General features: G+C 48.4%; 2 protein-coding genes across 2 annotated transcripts in view; one reads left to right on the forward strand and one right to left on the reverse strand.

Moving 5' to 3' along the window:
• On the forward strand, positions 1–2870 carry LOC132523249 (ral guanine nucleotide dissociation stimulator-like). The gene is made up of 3 exons (XM_060153970.1): positions 1–205; positions 787–846; positions 1662–2870. Exon 3 carries the CDS (start codon positions 1786–1788, stop codon positions 2206–2208), a length of 423 nt encoding a protein of 140 aa, XP_060009953.1. The 5' UTR covers positions 1–205; positions 787–846; positions 1662–1785; the 3' UTR covers positions 2209–2870.
• The window catches only part of LOC132523124 (uncharacterized), a 17973-nt gene continuing 4541 nt past the window's right edge, over positions 2415–15846 (reverse strand). Inside the window, exons 4-5 of the mRNA XM_060153672.1 lie at positions 14303–14377; positions 2415–6010 (exon numbers count right to left, since the gene is read on the reverse strand). Of these exons, the coding sequence (XP_060009655.1) occupies positions 5500–6010; positions 14303–14377 (586 nt within the window). The 3' untranslated portion in view covers positions 2415–5499. The remainder of the gene's footprint in view (positions 6011–14302; positions 14378–15846) is intronic.

Genomic DNA, 15846 nt, shown 5'->3' on the forward strand with positions numbered 1-15846 from the left:
ATCAGCCCGTGTATGAAAATGAGTCAGCCCTGAACCTGTATGAGACCTGCAAGGTGCGGACCGTGAAGGCAGGCACGCTGGAGAAGCTGGTGGAGCACCTGGTGCCCGCCTTCCAGGGCAGCGACCTCTCCTATGTCACCATCTTCCCGTGCACCTACCGAGCCTTCACCACGACCCAGCGGGTCCTGGACCTGCTGTTCCAAAGGTGAGCGCCCTGCCCCTCCCCGGCACAGTGGCTCCCCGCCCACCCACTGGCTGTGTGTCTTGGGAATGTCGCTTTACCTCTCTGAGCCTCAGTTTGCTCACGTGAAGGCCGGGCTGCCAGGACTGTCGGATAAGCATGGACAGTGCGGCCCCGCGCCCGGCCCTGTGGAAAGGGCTGCTGAGGGCTGGGGCGGCTTTGATTAAGGTTTTCCTCTGCCCCATGGAGAAGCTCTCTGCTTCCAGCCCCTGGGCAGAACAGGTTTCCCATTTGGAAAGGAGGTTCCAGATTCTGTCTCAGGGGTCCTTCCTGGGAGAAGCCAGGGCAGGGCTGGCTGGGGGCCGGCTGAGGGCCCAGGCCCGCTCAGGCGTCTGTAAGGTGCTGGTTGGGCTCATTCGTTCAGCAAATACATACGAAGCGCCTACTGTGTGCAGGCACTTTTCTAGGCACTTGGCTTTATTCAGTGAACGGTGCAGACAAAAATCCCCGCCCTCCCGGGCTTCCATCCTAGCCGGAGGGTCAGCCAGTAACACTAGACGTCATAGCAGGTACGGTAGATGTGACGCCCTCACGGCCTCCTCTAGATACGGGTGCATCCTCCCTTATTCCAGCGAGGACGGCGGACCTCAGGACCAACTGAAAAAGTGAGTAGACTTTGGGTCTGATGGGAGGGGCTGGGCAGAACCCTGGCTGCCACACATCTTGTGATTCCCGCTGGAGGGCTGAGGTCTGGCTGCAGGAGGAAAGGAGTCAGAGAGCTGTGGCTGGGGTCCCATGTCCCCAGGGAGCAGAGGGGAGGCTGGGGGCTCAGAGCCGGCCCCTGAGAGCATCCATCCCCTCAGATCCGGGGCCCAGGACAGGAGGTGTGGGGGGCAAGCTGCTGACGCATCAGCCTCGCAGCCCAGTGTGAGTGCTCAGCTGGGGCTCACGGGAGCGCAGTCAGGGTCAGGGGGCCGGCTACGTCCCCACCACCAAGAATGGCGTCCCTGGGAGGACGAGACCCGCACTCGGGCGCACAGACCAAGGCAGCCGTCCGTGCTCGAGCTTCCGGTTCAGGTGCGCGAGGCCCGTGAAGGCCGGGCAGGGGCGCACTCTGCTTGTCCCCTCCTCCCTCCCCTGTTTATGCAGCGCCTGCTGTGTGCGGCCAGGCCAGCGCGATGAACAGAGCGGGCGTGGCCCTCCCTGCCCTCCTGCAGTTTCCTTCCCAGTGGGGAGGGCCCGGGGGGCTGGGGGCAGACAGGAGAGAGTCAGGCTCCCCCGAGGAAGGGAGAGGTGGTCACCAGGGACGGAGGGCCCCTTCCTACCAGGCCTGCCGACCAGGCCTGCCCCCGCCTGACAGCCCAGTGCGGGTGGGGCAGGGGCGGGCCCAGAAGCCCAGCCCCCATGGGGGAGCCAGGGGAGGGCCGCGTGGAAGGAAAGGCCAGGCCCCTGACTCTGCTGCCCGCCCGCCTGCCCCCAGTGCCGTCTCCTCCATCCTGGGCGCCGTACTGGCTGGACCAGTACTGGACCAGTACTCCGAGGACTTCTGTCAGCCCCCGGACTTCCCATGCCTCAAGCAGCTGGTGGCCTACGTGCAGCTCAACATGCCCGGCTCCGACCTGGAGCGCCGCGCCCACCTTCTCCTGGCCCAGCTGGAGCGCACAGAGCTCACCAAGGCAGAGCCGGAGGGTGAGGAGCGGGGTCGGTGCTGGGCACGCAGGAGCCCCCGGGGCTGCCTCGGACCGCCCACGTGGGGACCGCTGGCGGGGAGACGTCCTGTCTCAGATCCTGGCTGGAGCCTCTGTAAAAGGCCGCGGGCTGTTTCCTTTGCTTGCAAAGGCACGTGTGTGAGGCAGGCACGTGGATCTCCTCCTGCACCTTCACTGCCATCTCAGGATCTAGAACTGGCTCCAGCACCAGCCCCTGTGCAATCTGAAGACCTAGATCCAGCTGCAGAAGCAGCAACAGAACTAAAGCCAGATCCAGAGCTGGAGGCGTTTCCATCAGTGGCTGGAGGGACACCTTGAGCGGCGGCACCGGAGTGGGAGCCAACATCACAGTCAGTTGCATCAGCACCTCTGCCTCCAGGGCCCGCGGCTGCACCTGCTCCGGAGGAGACCCAGAGCCGGCTCGGCACCCACTACCCCTGCGGGGAGAACGAGCTCTGGCGCCACGCTCAGCGTCAGCTCCTGACCCACTTCTACCCGCTCCCCCCACCCCCGAACTTCCCTTCCCCTCCCCTGTTACTGTTTCTGATTTGGTTTTTAATTTTATGTTTTCATTTCACATTATTTATGGTGTCTTTTACGTCTTCATATAACCAAGTTTAATTTTTTAAATTTGAAATTGTGCATTTCAGGAGCATCGAGTATATTCACAGTTCTATGCAACCTTCCCCAGGGTCTCGGGCAGACTGTTTCACTCCCCAGAAGGAATCCCTGAGCCAAAGCGCTCATGCCCCATTCCTCTCTCCCCCAGCCCCCGACAACCTGTAATCTGCTTTCTGTCTCTGTGTCTTTACCTGTTCTAGATGTTTCCTATAAATGGAATTATACAAGGTGGCTTTCTGTGTAGGCCACATATTTTAAGAGGGGAGTAGTTAATTTTTGTTTTCTTTTTTTACTTCAAAATAGCATTTTTATTATATGAAAGGGAAATGCCAGATGGATTAAAGATGGGATGTACAAATTGAAGTCTTTTTTGTAAATATGTGTGCAGTCTCAGGGTAGAGACCCCTGTTCTGAGTATGGCCCCAGAGCCAGAAGACAGAAGGGAAACGCCTGGCTCTTCCCATGGCCAAACAGAAACAAGAAACATGTAGAAAGCTGGGGAGACAAACCATAAACTGGATCAGCACTCCTCACACCCCAGGGCCAGAGAAAGGTTTGACGCCCCTGTGGTCCCCCAGATCTTGAAAGTCAATGTTTTAAAAAGGGACAGAGAACACACATGTGCAGCTCCAACAAGAGGCCGCACACGTGGTCGGTACAGGTCAGAGACGCTTGACCTCCCAGTGAGGACACGCAGATGTAAGCGCCGTGGAGACGGCGCTGTCAACACCACACCGACAGGTTTCTAGTCTGGTGGCGACCAGCCCTGGGGACAGTGTGAGGAAGCAGAGGCCCAGCCGGTCCTCTAGAGGGAAGCGTGGAAGGACACTCCCGTCTGGGAGAACAGTGCGCAGGACCCCAGAGCTCCATGGGTGCAACCCTTTACCTGCAGAGCTAATCCCAGGAGTTTACCCGCAGGAATTCTCGCATGGTGTGTGTGCCCATGTGCACGTGTGTGCGTGTGCAGTCGTGGGTGTCAGGTGGGGAGGACTCTGGGCACGTGTGCCCTTCTGGAACCTGGTTCCCCCGGGCGGGTGCTGATCAGTCCATCGTCTTCCTCCTCCGCATTTTCTGGGGCCCCGAATCAGAATTTCCGAAAAGCCCCTGCTATGGGACATGGGCCATTTGCCATTTTTCACTCTCAGAATCATGCTGAAGGGAACATCTGTGTCCATAAATCTCTATTCAGGGCAGAATCCATGAGGTGGATTTTCTGGGTCAAAACATATACAGTTTTTAAGGTATTGGCCAGTTTCCAACAGAGCGGTCTCTGCCCACTTTGAGCCTCGCTTGGGAAAGCGGGGCCTCAGAGGACCCGACGGCCGGGACCTCAGGGAGGGAGGAGGAGGAGGCCCTGGGAGTGACCTGCCCAGAAGGGACTGTCCCGCCCTCAGCCCCGCCCCCAGCCCCGCCCAGTCCTAGAGCGGGTACACAGCTGGCTCTAGTTCAAAGGTGGCTCTGCTCCTAGGACTGGCACTGGAGCTTATGCAAGAGCTGATGCTGGACTTGGCTCTAGCTCTGGGGAAGGCGCTGGAGGCGGATCTACCTCCAGAGACGGTCTAGACCTGGTTCTGCCGTTGGACAGCGCTCTCGAGCTGTCTCTCACACTGGCCGGAGCCGGTGCTACAGCTATTGCGGTCGCTGGCTCCGGCTCTGGCTCTGGCGCGGCCACTGAAGCTGACTCCTGGGTGGGTACTGGTTTGGCTTGAGCTGTGGGTCAGGTCCTGGAGCCGCTGTACCTCCGGAGCTAAGGTTACAGCAGGTGCCGGAAGCCGCCGTGGATTTTGCTGTGGAGAGGACGCGGGAGCTGTCCCTGGTGCTGGAGCTCTCGCTGACTTTGCGGCTGACTCCAGCTCCGGTCTGGCGCTGGCTCTGCTTCTGGTGCCTCTCGCTGTACAGCCGGTCCCGGCTCGAGCTCTGTGGCTGGCGCTAAAACTGGCGGTGGAGCTGGCTGTAGCTCTGGACTGGTTCCACCTCTGCAACTGGTGTCAGGGCAGATTCTGGCGCCAGAGCAGGCACAGAGTCTGGCCTAGGAGCTGCTGACAGAGCTGCCTCTGCCTCTGACATGGCATCGTGCTGGTACCAGAGCACGATCTAGCTCTGACGTTGGTGCTGCAGCTGCGGCTCTTCCTCCTGAGCTGGCACTGGCTCTAAGTCTGCTACGGGCGCCCAAGCCAGCTCTTGCTCTGGAGCTGCCGCAGGAGCTGACTCTCACGGGGGCTCTGGCTCTGGAGCTGGTCCTGGAACTGTGGCTGGAGCAGGCTCTAGGTCTGAACTTGGTGCTGACTCTCTCTCTGGAGCTGGTGCCAGGGATGGCTGTAACTCCGGGGCTGATGCTAGAGCTGACGCTGGAGCGACCTCTTCCTTGGCACCTAGCACTGGCTCTAAGCTGGCTTTGAGCTGGTTCTCGCTCTATCACTGGGGCTGGCATGGGAGTCAGTGATAGAGCTGTCTCTATCTTCCAGAGGTAGAGCTGACATGACAGCTGGTGTTCAAGCCAGCTCCAGCTCGTGGGATAACAGCAGCCCCGCCCAGGAGCAGCAATGGAGCTGAGGCTGGAGCTGCCTCTATCTCAGGAGTTGATGCCAGTGTTGGAGCCTGAGTTGACTGTCGCCATGGCGCTGGCTCGAGCTCTGGTGCTGGAGCTGACTCTGGCTCTGCAGCCAGCTCTGGCTCTAGTTCTGGAGAGCCAGAACTGTTAGTGGTAATAGAACTGGCTCTGGCAATGGATCAGTGCTGAAGCGGGTGCTGGAACTGACACCGAGTCTGGAGCTTTGGCTGGAGCTGGCTCCAGATATCACTCGCGCTCTTGAGCTGGTGCTTGGAGCTGGCTCTCGCCCTGGAACGGGCAGTGGAGCTCTCTCTAGCTCGGGAGCTAATGCTCGAGCTAGCTCTGGTGCTGACACTAGCTCTAGAGAGAGCTCTACCTCTAGAGCTGCCTGTAGCTCTAGCTGTGTTGCCAGAGGTGGTGCTGGGGTAGACTCGAGTTCACTTCCTGTTGTTATCTGTCACTCTGGGCTTTGTGTTGGGTCTGATCCAAAGTCTAGAGCTGCTGCTGGAGCTGGCAAATTGGTTGATGACAGAGCTGCTTCCATCCCTGCAGCTGGTGAGACAGCCGGTGCCAAAGCTGGTTCCAGCCCTGGAGCTGGTGCTGGAGCCAGTTGCGGAGCTCACTGGAGTTTGAGGGCTTTTCCATGAGCCGATGATGGAACTAGTTCTCTCACTGGACTTGACTCTAGATCTAGTGATAGAGCCGGCTCTCATTCTGCACCTGGCACTGGCTCTAAATCTGGAGGTGGCCCTGGAGCCAGCTCCAGCTCTGGAACGCTGCAGGAGCTGGTGATTGGAGCTGGCTCTGGCTCTGGAGCCGGTGCTACCTCTAGCTGTCGGGCTGGTACCAGAAACGCCTTTAACACCAGAGGTGGCACTAGCACTGGTACAAGATGTGGCACTGACAGTGGTGCCAGCTTGCGAGTTGGCAGTCGAGTTGGCACTGGTGCTGCAAGAGGACAAAAAGTTCACCAACCTCGTGACTGTAGACTGCGCGCACACACTTGTGCACGCATCAAATACATTTCTTTTCTTCCCTTCCTTTATCTTCTTACCGTACAGCATAACATAGACCATAAGATACACAAATAACTGTTACCCTCACATCACAGGGTTTAAGTTACAGGTCGTCAAGGAGAAAAGTAAGCATCACCCCAGCACTCTGCATGCCCTGGGGACAGTGCCCACGTGTCTCATCAGGAGGGAGAACGACTCTCTTACTGTCTTCACTTAGAGACTCAACATGGCTACAGCAGAGCTGTGGGTACCGAGTCAAAAGAAGGCGGGCCGTGACGGTTGGTCTCACGTGTCAACCTGCCCAGGCCATAGTGTGCAGTCATCCGATCAAACTGGTGATTTAGTCCACACGTGTTGTGAAGCTACTTATAGGTGTGGCTGACTTGCCTTTAAGTAAAGATTACTCAAAGGGTGGGTCTCATCACATGAAGGCCTTACAAGCCTTCAAAAAACCGAGGTTTCCTGAAAAAGAAAGTCTGGCTCAAGACACAGCAGCTAAAGATAGCTTCAAGATGGCAGAGGAGTAAGACATGGAGATCACCTTCCGCCCCACAAATACATCAAAACTACGTCTACACGTGGAACAACTCCTACAGAACACCTACTGAACGCTGGCAGAAGACCTCAGACCTCCCAAAAGGCAAGAAACTCCCCACGTACCTGGGTAGAGCAAAAGAAAAAACAGAGACAAAAGAATAGGGACGGGGCCTGCCCCTCTGGGAGGCAGCTGTGAAGGAGGAAAGGTTTCCACACACTGGGAAGCCCCTTCACTGGAGGAGATGGGGGTGGTGGTGGGGAAGCATCGGAGCCACGGAGGAGAGCACAGCAACAGAGGGCAGAGCGGAGAGACTCCCGCACAGAGGATCGGTGCCGACCAGCACTCACCAGCCCAGAGAGGCTTGTCTGCTCACCCGCTGGGGCAGGCGGGGCTGGGAGCTGAGGCTCGGGCTTCGGAGGTCAGACCCCAGGGAGAGGACTGGGGTTGGCTGCGTGAACACAGCCTGAAGGGGGCTAGTGGGCCACAGCTAGCCGGGAGGGAGTCCGGGGAAAAGTCTGGAGCTGCCGAAGAGGCAAGAGACCACTGTTTTGGGGTGCGCAAGGAGAAGGGATTCAGAGCACCTCCTAAACGAGATCCAGTGACGGGCGCGAGCTGTGGCTATCAGCGCGGAGCCCGGAGACGGGCATGAAACGCTAAGGCTGCTGCTGCCGCCACCAAGAAGCCTGTGTGCGAGCACAGGTCACTATCCACACCCCCCTCCCGGGAGCCTGTGCAGCCCGCCACTGCCAGGGTCCCGTGATCCAGGGACAACTTCCCCGAGAGGGCACACAGCGCACCTCAGGCTGGTGCAACGTCATGCTGGCCTCTGCCACCGCAGGCTCGCCCCGCATTCCGTTCCCCTCCCTCACCCCAGCCTGAGTGAGCAAGAGCCCCTGAATCAGCGGCTCCTTTAACCCCGTCCTGTCTGAGCGAAGAACAGATGCCCTCAGGCGACCTACACACAGAGGCGGGGCCATATCCAAAGCTGAACCCCAGGGCTGTGCGAACAAAGAAGAGAAAGGGAAATCTCTCCATGCAACTGCAGGAGCAGCGGATTAAATCTCCACAGACAAACTGATGTACCTGCATCTGTGGAATACCTGAATAGACAATGAATCACCCCAAAATTGAGGCGGTGGACTTCGGGAGCAACTGTAGACTTGGGGTTTGCTTTCTGCATCTAATTTGTTTCTGGTTTTATGTTTACCTTAGTTTAGTATTTAGAGCTTATTATCATTGGTACATTTGTTTATTGATTTGGTTGCTCTCTTCCTTTTTTAAAAATATATATACTTTTTTTCCTTTTTCTCCTTTTGTGAGTGTGTATGTGTATGCTACTTTGTGTGATTGTCTGTATAGCTTTGCCTTTACCATTTGTCCTAGGGTTCTGTCTGTCCATTTTTTGTTTGTTTGTTTGTTTGTTTAGTATAGTTTTTAGTGCTTGTTATCATAGGTGGATTTGATTTTTGGTTTGGTTGCTCTCTCTTTTTTTTATTACTTTTTTATTTTTAATAATTTTTAAATTTTTTATTCTAATAACTTTATTTTATTTATTTTTCTTTCTTTCTTTCTTTCTCCTTTTTTCTCCCTTTTCTTCTGAGCCGGGTGGCTGATAGAGTCTTGGTGCTCCAGCCAGGTGTCAGGCCTGAGCCTCTGAGGTAGGAGAGCTGAGTTCAGGACATTGGTCCACCAGAGACCTCCCGGCTCCACGTAATATCAAATGGCAAAAGCTCTCCCAGAGATCTCCCTCTCAACGCTAAGGCCCAGCTCCACTCAACGACCAGCAAGCTACACTGCTGGACACCCTATGCCAAACAACTAGCAAGACAGGAACACAACCCCACCCATTAGCAGAGAGGCTGCCTAAAATCATAACAAGTTCACGGACACCCCAAAACACATGACTGGACGCAGTCCTGCCCACCAGAAAGACAAGATCCAGACTCATCCACCAGAACACAGGCACCAGTCCCCTCTACCAGGAAGCCTACACAAACCCCTGAACCAACCTTACCCACTGGGGGCAGACATAAAAAACAACGGGAACTACGAACCTGCAGCCTGCAAAAAGGAGACCCTAAACACAGTAAGTTAAGCAAAATGAGAAGACAGACAAATACACAGCAGTTGAAGGAGCAAGATAAAAACCCACCAGACCAAACAAATGAAGAGGAAATAGGCAGTCTACCTGAAAAAGAATTCAGAATAATGATAGTAAAGATGATCTAAGATCTTGGAAATAGAATGGAGAAAATACAAGAAATGTTTAACAAGGACCTAGAAGAACTAAAGAGCAAACAAACAATGATGAACAACACAATAAATGTAATGAAAAATTCTGTAGAAGGAATTAATAGCAGAACTGAGGCAGAAGAATGGATAAGTGACCTGGAAGATAAAATAGTGGAAATAACTACTGCAGAGCAGAATAAAGGAAAAAGAATGAAAAGAATTGAGGACAGTCTCAGAGACCTCTGGGACAACATTAAACGCACCAACATTCGAATTATAGGGGTCCCAGAAGAAGAAGAGAAAAAGAAAGCGACTGAGAAAATATTTGAAGAGATTATAGTTGAAAACTTCCCGAATATGGGAAAGGAAATGGTCAATCAAGTCCCGCAAGCACAGAGAGTCCCATACAGGATAAATTCAAGGAGAAACATGCCAAGACATATATTAATCAAACTACCAAAAATTATATGCAAAGAAAAAATATTAAAAGCAACAAAAAACATACAAGGGAATCCCCATAAGGTTAACAGCTGATCTTTCAGCAGAAACTCTGCAAGCCAGAAGGGAGTGACAGGACATATTTAAAGTGATGAAAGAGAAAAACCTACAACCAAGATTACTCTGCCCAGCAAGGATCTCATTCAGATCTGATGGAGAAATTAAAACCTTTACAGACGAGCAAAAGCTAAGAGAATTCAGCACCACCAAAGGAGCTTTACAACAAATCCTAAAGGAACATCTCTAGGCAGCAAACACAGGAGAAGGAAAAGACCTACAATAACAAACCCAAAACAATTAAGAAAATGGTAATAGGAACATACATATCAATAACTACCTTAAATGTAAATGGATTAAATGCTCCAAGCAAAAGACATAGACTGGCTGAGTGGATACGAAAACAAGGCCCGTATATATGCTGTCTACAAGAGACCCACTTCAGACCTAGGGACACATACAGACTGAAAGTGAGGTGATGGAAAAAGATGTTCCATGCAAATGGAAATCAAAAGAAAGCTACAGTAGCAATTCTCATATCAGACAAAATAGACTTTAAACAAAGACTATTATAAGAGACAAAGAAGGACACTACATAATGATCAAGGGATCAATCCAAGAAGAAGATATAACAATTGTAAATATTTATGCACCCAACATAGGAGCACCTCAATACTTAAGGCAAATGTTAACAGCCATAAAAGGAAAAATCGACAGTAACACAATCATAGTAGGGGACTTTAACACCCCACTTTCACCAATGGACAGATCATCCAAAATGAAAATAAATAAGGAAACACAAGCTTTAAATGATACATTAAACATGATGGACTTAATTGATATTTATAGGACATTCCATCCAAAAACAACAAAATACACCTTCTTCTCTAGTGCTCATGGAACATTCTCCAGGATAGATCATGTCTTGGGTCACAAATCAAGCCTTGGTAAATTTAAGAAAATTGAAATCGTATCAAGTATCTTTTCTGACCACAACGCTATGAGACTATATATCAATTACAGGAAAAAATCTGTAAAAAATACAAACACATGGAGGCTAAACAATACACTACTACATAACCAAGAGATCACTGAAGAAATCAAAGAGGAAATCAAAAAATACCTAGAAACAAATGACAATAAAAACACGATGACCTAAAACCTATAGGATGCAGCAAAAGCAGGTCTAAGAAGGAAGTTTATAGCAATACAATCCTACCTCAAGCAACAAGAAACCTCTCAAATAAACAACCTAACCTTACACCTAAAGCAATTAGAGAAAGAAAAACAAAAAAACCCCAAAGTTAGCAGAAGGAAAGAAATCATAAAGATCAGATCAGAAATAAATGAAAAAGAAATGAAGGAAAAATAGCTAAGATCAATAAAACTAAAAGCTGGTTCTTTGAGAAGATAAACAAAATTGATAAACCACTAGCCAGATTCATCATGAAAAAAAGGGAGAAGACTCAAATCAATAGAAATGGAAATGAAAAAGGAGAAGTAACAACTGACACTGCAGAAATACAAAGGATCATGAGAGATTACTACAAGCAACTATATGCCAATAAAATGGACAACCTGGAAGAAATGGACAAATTCTTAGAAAAGCACAACCTCCCGAGACTGAACCAGAAAGAAATAGAAAATATAAACAGACCAATCACAAGCACTGAAATTGAAACTGTGATTAAAAATCTTCCAACAAACAAAAGTCCAGGACCAGATGGATTCACAGGTGAACTATCAAACATTTAGAGGAGAGCTAACACCTATCCTTCTCAAACTCTTCCAAATATAGCAGAGAGAGGAACACTCTCAAACTCATTCTACGAGGCCACCATCACCCAAAACCAGACAAAGATGTCACAAAAAAAGAAAACTACAGACCGATATCACTGATGAACATAAATGCAAAAATCCTCAACAAAATACTAGCAAACAGAATACAACAGCACATTAAAAGGGTCATATACCATGATCAAGTGGGGCTTATCCCAGGAATTCAAGGATTCTTCAATATACACAACTCAATGTGATACACCATATTAACAAACTGAAGGAGAAAAACCATATGATCATCTCAATAGATGCAGAAAAAGCTTTCGACAAAATTCAACACCCATTTATGATAAAAACTCTCCAGAAAGTAGGCATAGAGGGAACTTACCTCAATATAATAAAGGCCATATTTGACAAAACCACAATCAACATTGTTCTCAATGATGAAAACCTGAAACCATTTCAGGATCAGGAACTAAGACAGGAACAAGACAAGGTTGCCCACTCTCACCACTATTATTCAACATAGTTTTGGAAGTTTTAGCCACAGCAATCAGAGAAGAAAAGGAAATAAAAGGAATCCAAATCGGAAAAGAAGAAGTAAAACTGTCACTGTTTGCAGATGACATGACACTATACATAGAGAATCCCAAAGATGCTACCAGAAAACTATTAGAGCTAATCAATGAACTTGGTAAAGTACCAGGATATAAAATTAATGCACAGAAATCTCTTGCATTCCTATACACTAATGATGAAAAATCTGAAAGAGAAATTAAGGACACATTCCCATTTACCGTTGCAACAAAAAGAATAAAATACTTAGGAATAAACCTACCTAAGGAGACAAAAAGACCTGTATGCAGAAAACTATAAGATACTGATGAAAGAAATTAAAGATGATACAAACAGATGGAGAGATATACCATGTTCTTAGATCGGAAGAATCAACATTGTGAAAATGACTATACTACCCAAAGCAACCTACAAATTCAATGCAATACCTATCAAACTACCAATGCCTTTTTTCACAGAACTAGAATAAAAAATTTCACAATTTGTACGGAAACACAAAAGACCCTGAATAGCCAAAGCAATCTTGAGAAAGAAAAACGGAGCTGGAGGAATCAGGCTCCTGGACTTCAGACTATACTACAAAGCTACCGTCATCAAGACAGTATGGTACTGGCACAAAAACAGAAATATAGATCAATGGAACAGGATAGAAAGCCCAGAGATAAACCCACACACATATGGCCACCTTATCTTTGATAAAGGAGGCAAAAATATACAACGGAGAAAAGACAGCCTCTTCAATAAATGGTACTGGGAAAACTGGACAGCTACATGTAAAAGAATGAAATTAGAACACTCCCTTACACCATACACAAAAATAGACTCAAAATGGATTAAAGACCTAAATGTAAGGTCAGACACCATCAAACTCTTAGAGGAAAACATAGGCAGAATACTCTATGACATACATCACAGCAAGATCCTTTTTGACCCACCTCCTATAGTAATGGAAATAAAAACAAAAATAAACAAATGGGACCTAATGAAACTTAAAAGCTTTTGCACAGCAAAGGAAACCATAAACAAGACGAAAAGACAACCCTCAGAATGGGAGAAAATATTTGCAAATGAAGCAACAGACAAAGGATTAATCTCCAAAATATACAGGCAGCTCATGCAGCTCAATATCAAAAAAACAAACAACCCAATCCAAAAATGGGCAGAAGACCTAAATAGACGTTTCTCCAAAGAAGATATACAGATTGCCAACAAACACATGAAAGGATGCTCAACATCACTAATCATTAGAGAAATACAAATCAAAACTACAATGAGGTGTCACCTCACACCAGTCAGAATGGCCATCATCAAAAAATCTACAAACAATAAATGCTGGAGAGGGTGTGGAGAAAAGGGAACCCTCTTGCACTGTTGGTGGGAATGTAAATTGATGCAGCCACTATGGAGAACAGTATGGAGGTTCCTTAAAAAAATAAAAATAGAACTACCACATGACCCAGCAATCCCATTACTGGGCATATACCCTGAGAAAACCATAAATCAAAAAGGGTCATGTACCACAATGTTCATTGCAGATCTATTTACAATAGCCAGGACATGGAAGCAACCTAAGTGTCCATCATCAGATGAATGGATAAAGAAGATGTGGCACATATATACAATAGAATATTACTCAGCCATAAAAAGAAACGAAATTGAACTATTTGTAGTGAGGTGGATGGACCTAGAGACTGTCATACAGAGTGAAGTAAGTCAGAAAGAGAAAAACAAATACCGTACACTAACACGTATATATGGAATCTAAAAAAAAAAAAAAAATGGTTTTAAAGAACCTAGGGACAGAACAGGAATAAAGACGCAGACGTAGAGAATGGACTTGAGGACACGGGGAGAGGGAACGGTAAGCTGGGACAAAGTGAGAGAGTGGCATGGACATATATACACTGTCAAATGTAAAACAGATAGCTAGTGGGAAGCAGCCACATAGCACAGGGAGATCAGCTCGGTGCTTTGTGACCACCTAGAGGGGTGGGATAGAGAGGGTGGGAGGGAGACAAGAGGGAGGAGATATGGGGATATATGTATATGTATAGCTGATTCACTTTGTTATACAGCAGAAACTAACACACCATTGTAAAGCAATTATACTCCAATAAAGATGTTAAAAATAAATAAACAAATTAATTAATTAATTTAATTAAATTAAATACTCTACAGGGGGAAAAAAAAAAAAAAGAAGACACAGCATCTAGAAGCCCGCTGGAGTGTCCAGTCCTGCAGGCTTTGGACATGCCAGCCCCCTTGCTCACATGAGCCCACATGTTAAAATCAATTCTCTCTGTATATACACACAACATATACACATGTGCGTGTGTGTCTACACGCACATGTGTATAAGTCGTGTGTGTGTGTGTGTACACACCAGGATACGGGTGTATCCTGGTGGAGGGCCCTGACTTGCCTCTGTCCTTCCTGCTTCCCCTTTACAATCACTGTTACCTGAGGCCTCAGACTCAGTGCCCGGTGGTATGCAAGCCTGGTGTTTCCTTCTGAGCTCTGCCAGCGCTGCCCGGGGTTCCGAGAAAAGCCTGGCTGACACTGTCCTGGCTAAAGACACACAGAAGACCCCCAGAGCCCTCTTACCTGTAACAATCCAGAACGTGGTCGGAGAGCTTACACTCATGAGGCTGGCCAACAACACGGTCAGCATGCAGACTCCTGGAACAGAGAGGCGGACATATAAGGCCTCAGAAAAATAAACTAAAAACAGGATTTTCTGAATGCGGAATTCCACAACAGGAAGGTCTGCACAGAATACGTTATCATCCCTTCAATACATGTCTTGGGGAAGTCAAGTCTTTTGCCTATTCATTGTTACCTTTTAGCGCACAACTTAATACATGCTATTTCGTGCACAATCCTCTCCTCTGATGCTAAATATTTTCACTCTACGGTCTGCAAAGAGAAGAGGCAATCGTGGCGTATGCAAGAAAGAGGGAGCCACCACCCCTGGAAATCATCTTTAATATTTGAATTTCTAGCTGTCATTTGTTTGGGGTGTCCAATAGTCTGGTCCACCCCCAGTTACACAGCAGCCAGGGCAAGGATAACAGGATGAAGACGGCTACACTAATCATTTAACCATCTTGCAGTGAGTGTTTAATATTTGGATTCTGATTTGCTTCCAGGGAGGTTGTGTGTGTTTGGCGAGGGAGAAACACAGAGGAAGAGGGGGAGGCAGATGATTTCATGGCTTAAAAGCTGCTGTACAAGTTTTTCCCACTAAGTGCAGAAAAACATTGGACAAAACCCAACATCCTTTCATGAGAAAAACACTCAAGAAACTAGAAACAGAAGGGCACTTCCTGAGCCTGATATAGGGCATCTGGGAACAATCCACAGCTCACATCACACTTAGTGGGGAAAGACTGAAGCCTCCCCCGAGATCAGGAACAAGATGCGCAGTGACCAGTCTTGCCAGCTCAGTGCCACATTTCACTGGAGGTCCATCAGGCAAGAAAACGAAATAAAAGGCATCTAGACTGAAGGGGATGAAGTAAAACTATCTCCATTTGCAAATTACATGACCACGTATATAGGAAATCACAGAGAATACGGGGGGAAACTATTAGAACTAATAAACAAGTTCAGCAAGGTTGCAGGATACAAGATAAATACCACAAAAATCAGTTGTATGGGAATGTCAATTGGTGCAGCCACAATGGAAAACAGTATGGAAGTTCCTCAAAAAATTAAAAATAGAACTACTACTATGTGATCCTGCCATCCCACTTCTGGGTATTTACCCAAAGGAAATGAAACAAAAAGATACATGCACCCCAATGTTCATTGCAGCACTATTTACAGTAGCCAAGATAAGGAAGCGGCCTGAGCATCTATTGATGGAGGCATGGACAGAGAAGATGTGGTGTGTATATAACGGAATATTATTTACCCATAAAAGAAGGAAATCCTGTCATTTGCAATAATATGGATGGACCTTGAAGGTATTACGCTAAGTGAAACAAGTCAGACAGAGAAAGACAAATACCATATGCTCTCATTTATACGTGGAATCTTAAAGAAAAAAAATAGGGGCTCATAGATACAGAGAACGGATTGGTAGTTACCAGAGGTAGGGAGTAAATGGGGGCAAAATGAATGAATATGGTCAAAACGTACAAACT

This window comes from Lagenorhynchus albirostris, chromosome 7, assembly GCF_949774975.1.
Source record: "Lagenorhynchus albirostris chromosome 7, mLagAlb1.1, whole genome shotgun sequence".
Lineage (NCBI taxonomy): Eukaryota > Metazoa > Chordata > Mammalia > Artiodactyla > Delphinidae > Lagenorhynchus > Lagenorhynchus albirostris.